Raw genomic sequence first — 16761 nt, forward strand, 5'->3', positions numbered from 1 at the left:
GCAAGTGCCTCGATTCTGTTATCCCATCATCTGTTGGTGATGGGGAGGCCTGGCTTCCTGATGTTTTTGGGAAGCTGTTGGGACACCCAGATGCAGGTGGTTGTGCTGGTTCCTGGATGACAGACTGCCATGCTGGCTTTGTGGAGCAGTGTCCTGGATGGTGGGAATCACCTGCAGTGCACACAGTGGCTGGCCACAAACAGGGCTCCCCACCACCCACCACCCCACAGCTCTTCAGGTTACAGACAAAACAGAAAAGATACTAAAGGCTGCTTTGGGGGAACTTTTCTCTCCATGGGAATTGATCCAGTTGTTATTGTGAGTTAGTACAAAGACAGTTTGTTCTGGTTTTGATGCTCTCAGAACTTGGCACAGTGTATACAGTGTCTGAATCAGTTATTCCAAACTAATAGTTCAAAACAGAGAGTTTGTGCAGTTTTTTTTGGTCACAGCAGAAACTTTGTTATTTAGCAGCCACCGGTTCTCTTCACATTACTGGTAGTTTCAGGAAATCATTCTTTTGATTGGTTCACATGCTTTACATGTCTGTGTCTTACTTGACCAAGTGAAAACTGGGCAGATTTAGCTCCTTAAGAAACATGGCTGTTTTCACAAGAAGCTTCCTAAATGGATAGCTACAGAAGGAGGGGAACAGATAGAGCCAACACCTCTAAAAACCCAAACCACCCCTGAATCAAAGCTTCCTGTCCACTTTATGTAACTTAGTGCAGAACTGTTTTTCTAAGCAGTTAGGATGGTTCTACCCTGAAATCCAGAATGATTGATACTGTTCAGCCTCATGTCAGGACCTTCAGTTTGTTCTGTATGAAAATCTGCATTTCTGGCCCACGTACGTGGTTCATCTCCAGAGCTCCTCTGACATCTCACAGCTCTGCTTCATGTTTCAAATGGGCACTTCTTGTGGATCTGGCAAGACTGTGCTGTCCATTTAGGTCAGAGAGCTTGTCAGAGGCTGTACTTGTGTTGCTCATATGCCAAAAACCCCGTTAGCACGAGTTTAGCTGATGCCCTTGTGAAGCTGCACACTGTGTACACACACACTTCCTGACCTACACACGTGTTCTCCCTGGTACTGTTCACTGCCACAACAATGGAATGCCATTTGAAATCCAGATGCCAGGGCGAAGAGGAAGGAAATTCAGGGTTGGTTAATGTGTTGCCACCATCTCACACACAAGTACGCTTTGCCATTTAATGAGGAACTTGGGGGATGACTTTTTTGAGTGTCTAATCACTTAAAACCAGTGAGTTCGCACATGATCTACTACACAGTTTGTTCAGGAAACACTGTGGGTTGTGGTGAGAGAATCGGGAAGCGGTGCTGGGTAGAAAACAAAGGGTGGTGTTTTGTGATAAAATCCTCTTCAGAGCAGGCTGTGGGTGAGTGTGTTGAGCACAGTGGGTTTGAGCCTTACCTGTTCAGCAGTGTCACCTCTTCCAGCATGATCTGTTCTGTACCGATCTCAGTCTCGCATAGGGGATCGGATCCCAGCTCCAAACTTGGCATGCAAGACTAGAATCCCAGCTGAAGACGCTTTTTAGGAAGAGTACTGATAGTCAAGCAGAGAATGTCTCTCTACCAGCGATGTTGTCTGACTAGAGGAGTCTGGTTTGGCAGTAAAAAAACCATTTCTCTAAAAAGTGTTGCTATGAATCATTTGTGCGCACTGGTCAGATGTGAAATCAATTCTGGAAGAGCTGGTAAGTGATGTGAGAATTTAAACCACTTGGTGTATATCTACTGTTCAGAATATTGCTACCCAAGTAATGAATAGTAGCCAGTTCTTGTGTGTGTTTTCAGCAGGGGAGAGCAGGGGCATTGTTGCGCTTCACAGCTGCTGCACTCCAGGGTCCTGTGCCACTGTCACCCCATTTCCCTCAGGAGAAGAGGTGAGGAGTCCTAGTGGAGTGACTTCAATGTAGATGTAAAGCTGAGTGTATTAAGCAACATAGTGGCTAAAAAGCAGATGTTGCAGCAAGGGGCACTTTGAATAGATGTCAGCACTTCTTTCATGGTGGGGACAGTGATGTTTTGTTCAGGGAGGCAAGGAGGTTCTTGGGGGAATCCCCACCCGTGAGCACACTCAGCTGGACAAGATCATGAGAAACCTGTTGCATCTTCACAGCTGAGCATGTGGTGGGGGGAACTGTCCTCTCCCCAACTTACTGCAAAGCTGATGATAAGCTCAGAAAATTGATCATTTCAGTGCCAACAGATTTGCTTCCTGGCCAATCAAAACAAACACGCCATGGATAAGGAAAGGAGGGTGCAGACACTTAGGGTAAACACAAATGTAACAGTTGCCTTCTGTTCCTGAGGGGTGCTGGCTGTAGCTGATGTACCTGTGGGTGTGTGTCTGCATGTCTGTGTGTCAGGGTCTCTCTTGGTTGCCATCTCTCTCCCCACCTTGCCCCTGTCTGTCTCTGTGTGTGTCTGTGGGGGTCTGTGTGTCTCTTGGTGTCCTGTCGGGGTCTGTGCCTTTGGTGGGTGTCTCTGTGTGCCGGTGTCTCAGTGTGTCTGTGTTGCAAAGGTCAGTGTGCCAACAGTGATGGAGCTGCCTGATCTCAGTGGCTTCTTGGAGTGGGGTTTTTTTCTGTCTGGGTTTGTTTTTTTCCCTGCCCCTCCCCCAGTATTGACCCATGTCCTCTTCAGTGCAGAGTGTCCCCAGTGCCCGCTCTGGTCCGGTCCCTGTGCAGGGTGGCTGCTCTGAGGGTGAAGTGGTGTGGTCACTGCTGGAGCCGCAAGAGCAGAATCTCAGCAGTGACTTTGCAGAGAAACAAGTTCACACAGACATGCCGGAGACAAACACAGGCTGAGAGTCACTTTTACAAGTTTCTTTATGAAATTAAATGTTGCCCCTGGTCTGGGGGGAAGATATAGTGCAAGAAGGACTTTGTACATGCTACTGAATTCAGATATCCCTGGATGACCAGACTTTGGTCAGCTACAGCATCAACAAACATTGGATTTCTGAGCTCTGCAGACAGTTAGTGCTCACTCACACTAGCGTCGAGTTGGAATGAGCAGGAGTCTTGCTTCCACTGTCACGGGATGTCTCCTAAGCTAGGGAATTCAGTCAGTATGGCTTCTAACTCTCTCTATGGTAAGGCAAATCTTTCCTTTTGCTAACCAAGGTTCAAATTAATTCTTTTTGGCCACGGTTTGAAACTTGGGTACTTAAATGAGGCTCCTTATGCCAAATTTAGACCTGTTTAAAGTGGTTTTCCATTTTTTAAAAGTGTCAGTAACACGCCTTGAATTTGAAGGTCTGTGGGAGTTTGCATAACAATTGTGTTTCAGAGTTGAACAGCAGACTCTGACTTCTGGGAGCCGGGTTTGCAAATATTGACCTTTTTAAAAAAAAAAAATTAAACAGACAAAACAGGCATCAAGTTAACAACATCTGACAAGAACAATTACAGACTTACAAAATACACAGTTCTGATTTTTACCATAAATAAACACATTACAAACAATGAGCATTTTCATTGGCCAGGAAATATGGCAGAATGATGGAGAGACGAGAATCTAAGGAATTGAGTACGGTATTAATTAGGCACATTTTTCTCTAACTTATGTAACTCAAACCCACTAGAGAGATTCTTGAACTTGACTCATGCTGCAGGTTGGCACAGTTTAATGTACGATACCGTTCACCAGTGGTGTTGGACTAGAGGAAAGGAGAGGTCACAGTGCTGTACTCACTGTGTCTGTCTGAGGGCCTGCAGAGGCTGAGTTAGTTGGGCCTGTGTAGGAGGGTCATGTCTCTGAGAAACGTGGGGCAGGGGGCAGAGCAGAAGGGTTTGTCCCTCCACGGCCAGTGTGTCATGTCAGTGACTCTGAACTGTCGTTCTGAGCACGGCAGTGGGTCTGTCAGCTGCCACCCCCTCTGACAGCTGCCAGACAGCAGTGGTGGGCACAGTGGGAAGGAGTGAGTCCAAGTACAGCTGACAAGCAAAATCTCTTCAGCTGAAGCGTGTCAGGCTCCCTCCTGTGAGCTCCTCCTGGAGCTCTGCCTCGTGGGCACTGTGCAAGGCTGGCTCCACGGCACAAATGCACACGCAGTGTCTCACCTCAGAGCCAGGGCAGTCAGTCGGGCTGCAAAATAAATAGGGAAGGCAGGAGCACATGTGCCATCCTCTGTAAACAAAGGATTGGAAGAACCTGGGCTCCACCTCCCAGGACTGACAGGTAAAGTGCTTTCTCAGAAGGGGTTCAGGCACAAATGTGGGGCTGCCCCTATTTCCGGAAGGGCGTCAGCCTGCTGATGTTCTGCCAGAAGTTCGAGGGCTTGCGCTTGGGCTCTGCCAGCATGAAGACCTGCTGCTGAGGGAGCGTGGTGGGCAGGGTGGGATGCTTCTGCCGCATCAGGAAGTCGTAGTAGGGCCTGGTGACAGCTGGGATGAGGAGGAGAGGGGAAGCATGTTAGCTGAGCACAGCTCCCTTCCCTCCTCCCCCTTCAGTCCCCGTTAAAGCTGCAGGGCCATGAACTGGGTTTGTCTTGGTGTTACCCTTCCCTTAGTTTACCCTTACTTTCAGCACTGCTTGTAAGGATTAGAGCTGATGCTGTGGAAGTTCCACAAATGTGCCACATAACTGCCAGGTGTTGTGCCAACATGACAGCAGGGCTGAAGAGCTGCAGCTCATCACCAACTTAACTGGTGCCTTTGCCTGTGCTGGGAGAAGCAACTGCTGTGCAAATGCTGCTGTTGCCCATTCCAGCATCCTGGGCTGGATTTCTAAGTAGGAATGGTCAGTGCCTGCCCAGTGGACAGGGCTAGCTTGTGGGGCCAACTCTAATGCTTTGTCCCAAGGGCTTTGCTCTGTTGGAGAGGTCTGTCCTCCTTCCAAACTTCCCTCTGTTTGCAGCCAAATCTTATTTCTGACCTATTTTGACATTTAGCCAAGTTTTCTTACTGGAGACGTGGCTGGGATTTAAGTGCTGGCTGGTACCACCAAGAGGAAGTGGCTTCCTCTGTGGGTCCAGGGGAAAGCAAGTGACACCTCTTCCTCTGAACAGAGAGAAGGGGAAGGTGGCATCACAGGGCTCTTTTCAGCCAACAGTGCTGTGGGCACAGGAACCTTCCAGTTTGTTGCTTGAGTTCACACTCCCCTGGCTACTGCTAAATTATCCTTGTGTCTGACAGGTTGAATGATCAGCTCTGTCCGAGCATGGTACCTACCCCTGGCACTCTGGCCAAACTGCAGTTTCAGAGCATCTTTCCCAGGCAGGAACAGTCCCTGCTGCAGTCACCTTTACGACCCTCTGTGTGTCATGGGGATTGCTACAAAGCTTGCCTTTGGCCACACTGCTGGGAGGGCCTGTGTCCCCGGGCCAGGCTGCACACTGATCAGGGCTGATGGTTTCTGGCACAGCGCTCAGTGATTATGTGCAAAGCAGCTCTCCTGGAGTTAGGAACAGTTTCCTGACTCCAGCCATCTGAAGCTACCAGGAACTGTAGTGCAGATTGTCACATCAGAGCTCACCATCTGGCCTTCTCCAGAGCTTGTTAATGCCACTTCATTGGAACTCTTCCCATGTAGTAAATACCGAGCCACCCCCCGCTGTCACAGCGTTCCTGTGCTCAGATGTGACTCACCCTTGGGTTTCCCAGCGTGGTGCTGCTTGCTGGCATTCAGCATGGCCTGCTTCTTCTGCACCTCGGTGATTGAAAAACCTGGAAGATAAAACAGTTTGTCAGCAGCAGGTCATGGTTTGGTGTCTCAGAGGAAATACTGGGGGGAGGCAAATGCCTGAGGTGAGAGGGCACAGTTATTGCCAAGGCTGGCAGGGGCACAGCCCTCTCCCCCCAGCCTGCACTGCACAGCTTTCCCCACCTCTCATGCCAGGCTTGCTGCCTGCCCTTTGCCCCACACTTTGCTGGGTGAAGAGGCCAGCCCAAACCAGTTTGCCTGAAATCTTTCCAGATCACTCTGGTCTGAATTAAGCAGGATTTAGACAAAACAGTGCAAACCCTCTTGCACAGTGAGAGCCCTTGACTGAACCTGTTCTGTACAGATACCTCCAAGCTGGGCACTCACACTCTACTGCAGAATACTGGAAGCTGTATGTAATGTATTGACTATTTTCTCAGCCCTGCCTGAACTCATTAAAGACACATCAGCCTCCCTGGGGAGCGCTGCAGTGTCGGCTCATGGTGTTTTTTTAATTGCACAGATTCATTCAGAATGTGCAATTCAGCAGCTCAGGGCTGGACTGGAGCATAGACTGGCTTCCCCACCCTTTCCCTCCCAGGCATTGGCTGGTGGGTAAAAAAAGAGGAAAACCAAAACCAAACAAAAAGCCCCCACTCTCTCCCAGCATTGCTCTTTCCATACCTGTCTCCTGGTCGAGCTGCACCTGCCTCCTTTCGTTCTCAAACGCCTTCAGCCAGCGCTGTTTCTGCTCAGGCTTTTTTGCACAGAATAAGTGGACTTCCTCAGTGTCTCGGCAGTGCAGCTTAAAAGCATTTTTCACACTGATATTGAAGTCTTTGTCCTTCCCATCTTCTACATCCAGTATTTCCATGTCATCCATGTTGATCCGACTCTTATAATACAAGATGTCCCGGCGCAGAAGGTCCTGTAAGAGAGACCACAACAGATGTGCTGTTTCCTGTCCTAAACATTCATTTTCTCTGATGTGATCTATTTAATCTTCCCCGTAGTCATTACAGTCCTGTAAAAAAATCCCAAATACTGGATTTGAATCTGTGGAATTGCTGAGCTGCTGTGGGCACTGTTGGCAGTGAGGGGCCCTGGGGTCAGGACAGGTGGCATCTGCTGTTGGGGGGGTATCAGCTGCTCTGAAGATCTGAATGAGAAGCAAGCTTGGGTATTACACATTATCCCAAATCCCTCATTTCTGTCCTCTGACAGAAAACACTATTTGCATCCTCCAGTCCCAGTTAGAAAGACAAAAAAAAAGAAAAATCCTAATTAGTTCTTGTTTCTTGTGTTGACAATGAAAAGTAACTTTGAGAACAGCAATTTTCATCCCCAAGTTACTCAAAGCTACCTGTAAGATATGGAATGTGCAAAAAATAATTGGCACATTCAGTTTTGAAATTCTAGAGGTTATGAAAAATAGCATGGGCTGTACTTACAGACTTACATGTGATTTAATATGGTCTTACTGACTGCCAAGGCCCACAGCTCTTCATTGAAGCTGCAGGTGCCCTCTGACTCTGACACTAATCTCAGGTGACAGCACAGTTGAAAAATAAGGTATTTAAAAGAAAATATGTGAAAATGCTCATACTTGAGTTGTATAAAATACCCCCTACACCAACCCTAGAAGCAGTGCAGTGCTTTCCTCTTTCAGCATGAGATTTAGGCTGGTAGCTGTTTGCTGTGCTCAGGGGCACAGAACACCCCAGGACATCAGAGAAAAGACTGCAGTGAATGCAGAGAGAGGTCTCGGTGCCAGGAGCACACGATGTCAGTATGTATTAAGGACACAGAGGAGTGGAGAGGGAGCTCACTTAAATTCCTCAGCACTGTGGTAGCCAGCACTGGTGCCTGGCTGGGGGTTACCTTCTTGCAGCAGACAAGCTGGTGATCGAAGAGGAAGAACATCCTCTGCTGGCTCTTGGCTTGAGGGTGGGAGATTTTGGCTAATTCCCCGGAATAGATGAGTTCTGAGCTTCTGACCAGGACATCTTCACCCTGGGAACAGCACAGAGAACAGGTTGGTCTCAGCCATCTGAAAACGGGGAGCAAGAAATAAGCCCGCAGTCTCACAGGAGAACCTCGGCTTGTGTGAGGGGCCTGAATTCCTGCTGATAAAAGTCCTCTGGGAATGAGAGGCAGCCTCTGTGCTGAAGGACAGTTCTTGTCACATCATGGAGACACTGTGCCCTTGGCACCCAGGGAATGAGAACTGAATTTGAGAAGAACAATAGAGTGTTAAATGAAAAAAATCTCCTTTTCCAGGGAGTCTGCTTAGGGAAGCTGCCTCATCCCACACAGAAAGGAAGCACATAAGCAGAGAGCTGAGAATTTAGCCTGGCATCCTTGGGTAGGGAGGCAGTGTGGTTTTATTGAGTCTAGGATTTAGAAAAATTAGTATTTTGTTTCTTTTGTTTAGCAATTTTTAAAATGAGTCTACAGGGAACCTTGGCTTCCTCTGTCACTATATCAGAGCTTACGTTTCTGCAACAATAACCTGGCTTATTAAGCATTAAGCGACAATTCTCATCTTGAGAGTTTGAAACCACTCAAGATAAAATGGGGGGCAAGTGAAAAATAATAGAATTTCACTAACCTACATGCTAATTTCATTCTGCAAGGAAAAAGCAAAAATCCCAGGGAACATGCCAAGGCAGCTGGTCTAGCTGGGTTATGTGCTAGACCTGTTCAGTTGTACTAAAAGATCACATCTGTTTAAATAAAAAATAAAAAGCCATGAGGAAGGTCAGAGAACTGAGGTAGAGCTGGATAGTGAGATCTCACTGTAAGCAGAAGCTGTTGGAAGGGCAGAAGAGGATCAACATGGAACAGCTGATTCCCGGGGCAGGGAAGTCTCTCACCTCCCAGTCCTCTATGGAACTCTGCCACTGAGCAATTTTGTCGATGTTCTCCAGCCGCCGCTTCCTCTCGTTGATGAGCCGGGCGACGTTCTTCATGGCATTTAAGGCAGCCTCGACATCTTTAAAATCCCTGGGGATGGGCAGAGGTGTCAGACATGGCAAAATGGCACATGTGTGTTGTACCTGCCCTGCAAAGGAGGGCAGCCTTGCATGGCCTGGAGCTGGGGACTGAAACAGTTCCACTTGCAGTCTGTCCCAGCTGTGCTGTGCTGGAAGTTGGAGGCACAGCTTGTCAGACCATGCTGGTTTCGAGGCACAGATTATGGGCTTCTAACAAATACAGGGCAAGTCTGGGAAAGGGAAGGGGTTAAGTAATCAAGCCTAGCCACAGAGGTGTAAATACGAGTTGTTGGAAGAATCTCCAGGGCTTTCCAAGCCTCATTTTCTTTCTGCAACATAATACAACATATTCATTATGCCACTGTTTCCACCCAGAGGCTGATCTGTCATGCAGAGGTGAGGCAGTTCAGCATTAACTGGCTTCATTTCAAATGGAAGCCGATGGCTTATCTGGAAGGGTAGGACAGAAGCTGATCTACCCTCCTCCACACACCATCTGCTGCCACCAGCTACTTCTGCTGAGTTCAGAGGGGGAAGGAGCTGAGCTGCACAACTTGGCTCTAAGGCAACTTTCAAAACATCTGTGCACTGCATTAAGGAGCTTTCTGCTCCGAGGTCAGCTTCAGAAAACATGCTTAGAGATTTAACAAGACATGCTTAAAACCATTCTGGGAAATGCCAGGGCTGCAATAAGGAAGGTGAAATTAAGCCAAGCCACAATGGACCAATATCAACACTTTAATACAGATTTTTCATGTTTTATTTCTGTAGCTGATTATTTCAGATGCTTGATTAAGTGACAATTACTTGAGCCAAAGGCAGGGCCTTCACCCTGAAACTGAGCAATGGATTTGGAGGCTTTGGAGCTGGTGCTGACAGGGCACTGAGTGTGTGTGGCCTGACTGCTGCAGGCCACGACTTCCCACCGGTGTGATGTAGCTATGTGGACATTTTGGGGTATATTCAACCAATGCTTTTGGAGACAAAGTTTTCACCACCAACACCACCAGAAACATGTAATTCCAGAGTATCTATGTGCTGGTATCACAGACAGGTGAGCCAAATAAAATAGTGCCATTATAAGGTGGACCTTGTAACTCCAGATCCGTAATAGACAGGAAAGCCCAGTGCTACTGTAATGGAAAAATATGTATTTGACAGAAAAATACTTCTTTTCCTGGTTTCCACAAGGTAACCCCCAAGATCTGTGGTGTTGGCTGCTGTTGGTAACTGCCCTCCATACAGGGCTCCGCACAAATCCATTTCCATGAGCCCAGTCTGGCTCCTTCCCTGCCCCTGGCTGACCCACCTGTGCTGGGGGTTGGTGTACTTGAGCAGCTCAGCCAGCTGCAGTGGGTACTTGCAGATCTTCTGCACGGGGGTCAGCAGGAACCCGTCCAGGGAGATGTCGATCATCTTCTGCAGCAGCCGGCAGGCCTCGAAGAAGTAAACGTACTTGTTGACCTTGGTGAGGCGGGACAGCTCCATGCAGGCGTTGGGGTGGTTGTTGCAGTACTCGGAGTAGATCTGAAACTCTGTTTGCTGCAAGGGGAACAGAGGGATTCACTGGCCATGTTCCTCAGGGGGATGGCCTGGCTCAAACTCCCGTGTGTGTTCCCTGGGTAGGGAATTTGCATCCTCCTCAGACTGTGAAGCCCAGAGACCTGGAGCTGAGGATGGGCAGGTGTGTTACAGGTTATAGCACATGCAGCTTCTCTGAGAGACCAGGACATTCCCATGTATCCTGGACTGTGCCCAGCTGAATGCTCTGAACAACCGGATCAGCTACCGCTGATCCTGCACTGGCCTGGAAATACCATCCTGTAAACTCAAGTCCAGCTGAAAATTTTCAAATCTTCCTACATTTCTGCCAAGGTCTGGCAGGGAGTGTAGTGTTCAGAAGCTGGGGCACTTTGAAAATGCTATTTCCACAGCCACAAGAGTTACAGGATGTTTAGTTGGGAGCAGGGGGAGCGGTTGAACAGGGTGGAGGGGGTGGGGTGTGGCATTTAGTTTGGTTGGGCAAGTCTTTTTAAAGAAAGCTTCAGTTCTGTCCATTTCTAAATTCTCTGGCCTAATCCATGCTCAGCTACCCCTTTCCCATGAAGTAAAATTTACTTACATATTCCAAGAAGCACGAGCCAACCTCACTCAAATGTGGGTGGTCTTTGTTAAATTTCTTCTCTAGTGCTTTAACGAATTTCTTCTGGCACCTGTAGATGTCCTCAATATTCCCAAAGATTGTCTTCAGCTGTTCCTCTGTAAACATGTCAGCTCTCTTGCGGCACTGCTTAATGTAGCCCTGGGAGGAAACCAAACTGTAAACCTTCCTGGGCACGTGCTCTCTGGCCTCTGGCCAACAGAAAACCCCAGGGACTGCAGTCAGGTGTACAGCAGGTTCATGCACCTCCTCCCTGCATAGGCTGTTATTTCCTCTAATGTCACCCCAAACATGGTACAAATAGAAGCCAAGCCACAGACACATCACTGCCCTGAAGGATCCTGTAACCCACACGTGAAGGAGTCACAGAGCTGCTTTCCCTCCTGTTAAAAAGACCTTTATGTGGCTTCAGGCTATGGGATGTTCTGAGCCCAGCACTGACCCACTGATAGATTCAGGCCAATTAAATCCAGCTGTGGATCTGGTTTGGATGTTTGTGTGGGAAGATGCCTGATTGACTCAGGGAGGAGGAGTGCACCCAGGACATGGGGACACTGCAGAGGCTTGTTTGTATGTGAGTAGCTGCTTTGCCCCAGCTACTCTCCTGGGAGCCACTGCACTTTTGTACCATTTCAGTAAAGAACTGTGCTCCTGCAGAACTCTCCCCAGTTACCTTGCCTAGGACCAGTGCATCTCTTTTAGGAGAGGTGTCCAAATACTCAGCATATTTGCAAGTGAAGGACCCATTTGGCTGAGCATCCCCCCGTTGTTTTGATCTGAGCACGACTTGTCTGAGGGCTGGAGTTGCTGATTATATTAGCTTAGAACACATATTAGAGAGGACAGCAATGCTTAGACATTTACTTTTCTCTGGCTTGGGAAATTCAATTAATGCCATTTAATCAGAGCACAAGTGAGTGCTCCAAACGCAGGCATTTGGGATATTGCTGTAATGAATTGTCTTCTGTTTTCTGAGCAGGTAATGCTAGCCAGCAGAGCAGGCTCTAAAGGAAATACAGTCTCATTTTCAGGAAAATTACCTGCTCAGGGTCCCTTTCTGGGCAAGAATGGGACATACTCCACTATCCTTCAGACAAGTTCTTACAGTCACTTCCCCCTTTATTCTGTTACCTCGCAAATGTCCTTCAGGTGCTTGATGTAGTCTCTCTCTGTGCTTATGATCTCGTTGATGACGTTGGTCCTCATTTGGTCTTTGGTGGTCTGGCCCATCCCGAAGCGTCGGGAGTCGTCCTCTCTGCCCCCCTCCACCTTCAGGGGATAATCTTCCATGGGCTCATCCTGGTTCACCCGCAGCTGTGACAGACACACAAGATGGTCACAGTTTGTACTGCTAAACACAACTCTTCTAAGGAAGTTTGGGACAGTCAGACTGTTTGAATGGCAGACTAAGACTGAGTCTGGATTGGGTGTGAAGAGGGTGTGAAGAAAGCTGCTACCTGTATATTGCTCCTAGACCTATTTTCCCCTCGGGGAAGCTATGGCCAGATAGTCAGTTTGGGGAGGGTACTTTCAATCCACATGGCAGCTGCTCCCACTGTGTGATATGGGTGGTGTTAAGCAGGCATTTCTTGTGGACAGAAGTCTTCCAGGAAGACTACGTATAAAATCAGGACAAAAAGGGGGTATCAAGTGAAATTTCTCAGGTATATGAGAGGGCACTTAGACAGGGAGGGGGAAACCAGTAAATGGTTGGGGTTTTATCTAGCTTTACTGTTGTCACGCTATCAATAACAGGTGGACTCTTGGTTTTTGCTTCCCCAGGATTATTTAAAGAGAGTTCGTTATTAATATAAAAGCAGGTACAGCTGCCAGCGGGCACACAACGCGGGAAGAAGGCACTACACTCCAGGGCTTTGTGGGACTCGCGGTCCCTTCCCGGTGCCCATCAGATGGCAGCACAGCACGAGCAGAGGAAACGCCAGCCTTGCAGCCACACCATCCACAGAGTCTGTTTAGTCAACAACTGCAAAGGACCCCAGCTAGAGCAGGCGTCGCTGCATTTCCCTCAAGAGCTTTCTTTTTTGTAGCTCTTTTGTAGCTTTCTATTGTAGCTCTCCAAATGCCCAAGAAAATACTTTGACCGTGACTCAAATGATCAATCTCAGCACAGAGAAAAGTGAGATATGAAGTAGAAACACACATAACTATAGGAATTTTTAGTACAATGACACAGAACTGCTTTAAACCTTTAATGTAGCTTCTTCTAGGCACGATTACTTATCCCTTGATACAAATACGTCTACGTACAACAAGAGTTCATACTCCCTCCCTTGTCAACATAGGCCCAGATTACATGTACTCACTATTTGCAGCTGCTGAAGCCCTCAAGATGAGCAATCCTGGTTTGCCTTCACTGTGAGCAGAACATTGGCAAGTCTTAAACTCAGACCTTGGCCTGAAACTTGTGTGGAGTAACTGAGAGACCTGCAGACTGACCCAAGCCCCCAGACAAGCCATCCCTCCCCACAGGGAGGTTCAGACCCCGCGGTAATTAGCAGGAAATCTCTGCTCGGATGCTTGAATAAGTGTTGTAATTACTCTGCTAAAAGAATTTGTTACTCTGCATCCCTAATGGCTGGTACTAGTCTGCTTTCCCTTAGGATATAATCGCAGGTTTTGCCAGCCAGGACAATTCAGTTTGGCAGTAACATGAAAGAAAATAAGGCCCGTGTTTTGACTGAAAAAAAAAAACAACCCCCAAGAAAACCACCAGTGCTGTCCCCACCAGTGCTGAGAGTTTGGTTCTGGCAATTGCAAAAAAACTTCACCGTTTGTAGTAATTATCCAGCTGACACCCTCTCCTGCAACCTATAACAAAGTATTTCAAAACCTTCATAGCGCTATCTGCCCCACTTGTCCAAGGACACCAGATCACCTCCTGTCACCTCCTTTCATGCTTCACCTGGTTTTGGGTCATTTGTGATCTCAAGTGACCTGGATAAAGAGCTAAAGGGCTCTGAACCTCTGCCCTTAGGCACCTAATTGCCTTTGCACTACTGAGGAGCTGCCCTGGGGTGGTGAAAGCAGTGAGGCACCCACACACACAGTCACAGCCTGGAGAAAGGAAAAAAGCCTTTCTCCTCACAGCAGGAAAGGGGGGGCACAGCAGTCACCACACTCCTGGTTTCCCCCCCACTTGCCCTGGGAGTTCAGATGTGTTTCAGAAGCTCTGCTGGAAATGAACCCAGCCTCTGCAGAGTGCAGCTGGGACTGTCTGGGCTCCTCTGCACAGCTATTTCTGCGTAGGCTTTGTAGCTGGCACTAAGGGAGAGCCTTGGCCCAAAAGCTCTGAATGTCTCATATTGCCCTGGATCAGTTGTCCCACATGACCTCCAAGACATTTGATGTGTTTCAGTGCCTGGAATACAGTGCTGTGTGATAGCCCAGCAGCCTGACCGGCTAAGGGAAGGTGCACGTGTGAGTCAGGTGGTGGCATATGTGGCATTGCACTGGTCCCAGCACCAGATGGAGAAAGCTGAATTTGGTGCCATGCTCATCCATATTGTCTAAGTGGACACTGGAGTGAAGACCTCTGCCAGCTGCATCTGGGATTCCTTTAGGAGAGTGTTGCTCGCTCCTGGCAGGGGATGCCACATGCTTGGTCCAAAACTAAGCAATACACATACCTGTAAGCAGGAGCCCAGGCTGCCACCACCCTCCCCAGCTGGCACAGCTCAGCTTAGCTCCAGTCTGGAGCTCAACCTCCCTTGCCATGATTTACTTATGCTGAGGGAGTTCACACTGGAGGCAGCTCAGCCAGGAGGGCACAATGTACCACAGCCACATGCAGAGGAACAGAATCACAGAATCAAAGGATCGACCAGGTTGGAAAAGACCTCCAAGATCATCAAGTCCAACCCTTGATCCAACCCTGCCATGGTTACCAGACCATGGCACTCAGTGCCACATCCAGTCTCATCTTAAAAACCTTCAGGGGTGGTGAATCCACCACCTCCCTCGGCAGCCCATTCCAATATCTCATTAATCTCTCTGTAAAAAATTTCTTCCTAATATCCTACCTAAACCTCCCCTGGCACAGCTTAAGACCAGGCCCTCTTGTCCTACTGCTGGTCACCTGGGAGAAGAGACCAACCCCCCCTGGCTCCCCCCTCCTGTCAGGTAGTTGTAGAGAGTGCTGAGGTCTCCCCTGAGCCTCCTCTTCTCCAGGCTCAACAGCCCCAGCTCCCTCAGCCTCTCCTCACAGGACTTGTGCTCCAGTCCCTTCCCCAGCCTCATTGCTCTTCTCTGGACCTGCTCCAGCACCTCAATGTCCTTCCTGAACTGAGGGGCCCAGAACTGGACACAGCACTCGAGGTGTGGCCTCACCAATGCTGAGTACAGGGGGGCAATCACTTCCCTGGTCCTGCTGCCACACTGTTCCTGATACAGGCCAGGATGCCATTGGCCTTCTTGGCTACCTGGGCACACTGCTGGCTCATGTTCAGCTTCCTGTCAATCCAAACTCTGAAGCAACAGAACAGTAACAGGACATGTTGAAGCAATTGTCTCTTGCAGTGCAAGTGCTCAAAGAGTCACCACAGAACATTAAACACGGAGAAAAAGAAAAAACACTTGATGCTAATGGAGAGGCACAAAGAAAGATGAAGCTCTTACCCGCACAAAGCTGGCTGGAAACCAGCCTTCGCTGTCCAGGATCCTCCCCCACCACCACTCCTTGTTGGTCGCATCCATCACTTCAATGACATCGCCGGCCTTGAATCCCAGCTCCTGGTCATCCATGGTGACATGGTCCCACAGGGCCTCTGCGTACACCACGCTGCCATCGCTGATGAGCTGTGGGAGAGCAAGTCACACTGTCAGTCCCTCCAGGAAAGCAGCACCATGTGCCCAGTGGCTGCAGCTTTGGCACCACCAGCCACATGCTGGTATCTGTGTACTCCCCATGAGCGGCATGGAAAGGAGCTGGGGTTCGTCTGGCAGGTGCTTTGGCTGACCCAGCTCTCAACAGTATTTGTTCAGAATCACTTGGACACGGGAAAAACATAATCATAAAAAACATAAGTTTGATGCTCTGGAATTCATACTGGTGACTTTGTCACAGCCAGCACACAAGGCTCAGTGGTACCTTGTTTGTAGGGGATGCTCTGGTGCTGCCAGTACAGCCCTGCTTTTGAAAGCCTTGAAATCAAACCCTGAGCACCAATATTTAGAGACATACTTCAGAGCAGAAAGCATTCTGAGGCCTCAGAGCTACTCTGGGATGGATAGAGACTGAAGTCTTTATTTAAAGTGGTTAAACTTAGCAGTTAAGCTGCTTAGAATGAGTCTCCTGGAGAGTTTAAGCAACTATACTGAGGAACAACAGTTATTTAGTACATGCCCCACAAAGGCCCTACTCTAGGAAAAACAGAACCCCCAACAATTAACAAAAACAAACCAACACCAAACCCCACAGGGCTAGAAGCTGAAAGGGGGCTCCTGAGCACAGTGTTGCTGTGCCTGATGCCATTCTTGACCATTCACACCTCAGCTCTGGTGTAACCGAGTTACAGGGGTGTATTTGTGGGCTGGTCCTGCTGGCCACTACAGGAGTGCCTGCCTGATGCCACCAGTGTATCAGGTCAGTCCCCTTTGGATTTCAACAACTACAGAGCACATGCACAGAATTCTTGGGGCCTGAGACTGTCTGAACACCAAGGATTTCCCCAGGAAGGCAGAGTCCTGCTAAAAAGGACTTGGCCACTGCGGAGTGGCAGTGAAGCCCTGTTTTTCTCCAGGAAAATGGTGCAATGATGAATTATGGGAAGACAATGTAAAGACAGTCTATGAGGCTCAAGGGAGAAAGAGGAAAGCTGTACAAACCCCACTGTCCCTGGTATACCTCCCAGCACTGAGCAGTGTCACCACAGCACATAAAACACGGGCCATCCCCACACCTTGGGCTG

The 16761-nt window shown here is 48.7% G+C and overlaps 1 protein-coding gene across 5 annotated transcripts in view; it reads right to left on the reverse strand.

Moving 5' to 3' along the window:
* Positions 1-2841: 2841 nt before the first annotated feature.
* ARHGEF4 (Rho guanine nucleotide exchange factor 4) overlaps positions 2842-16761 on the reverse strand; it is a 215405-nt gene continuing 201485 nt past the window's right edge. For all 5 annotated transcript variants that reach the window (XM_027672528.1, XM_027672529.1, XM_027672531.1 and 2 more), the window contains 9 exons: positions 15470-15649; positions 11966-12148; positions 10796-10975; positions 9983-10215; positions 8554-8683; positions 7559-7690; positions 6362-6605; positions 5623-5700; positions 2842-4419 (listed from right to left, as the gene is read on the reverse strand). In XM_027672528.1, coding sequence (XP_027528329.1) covers positions 4262-4419; positions 5623-5700; positions 6362-6605; positions 7559-7690; positions 8554-8683; positions 9983-10215; positions 10796-10975; positions 11966-12148; positions 15470-15649 — 1518 coding nt within the window. In that variant the 3' untranslated portion in view covers positions 2842-4261. The remainder of the gene's footprint in view (positions 4420-5622; positions 5701-6361; positions 6606-7558; positions 7691-8553; positions 8684-9982; positions 10216-10795; positions 10976-11965; positions 12149-15469; positions 15650-16761) is intronic.

The sequence above is a fragment of the Neopelma chrysocephalum genome, unplaced genomic scaffold (assembly GCF_003984885.1).
Source record: "Neopelma chrysocephalum unplaced genomic scaffold, ASM398488v2 Primary Assembly neopelma1_97401, whole genome shotgun sequence".
NCBI lineage: Eukaryota > Metazoa > Chordata > Aves > Passeriformes > Pipridae > Neopelma > Neopelma chrysocephalum.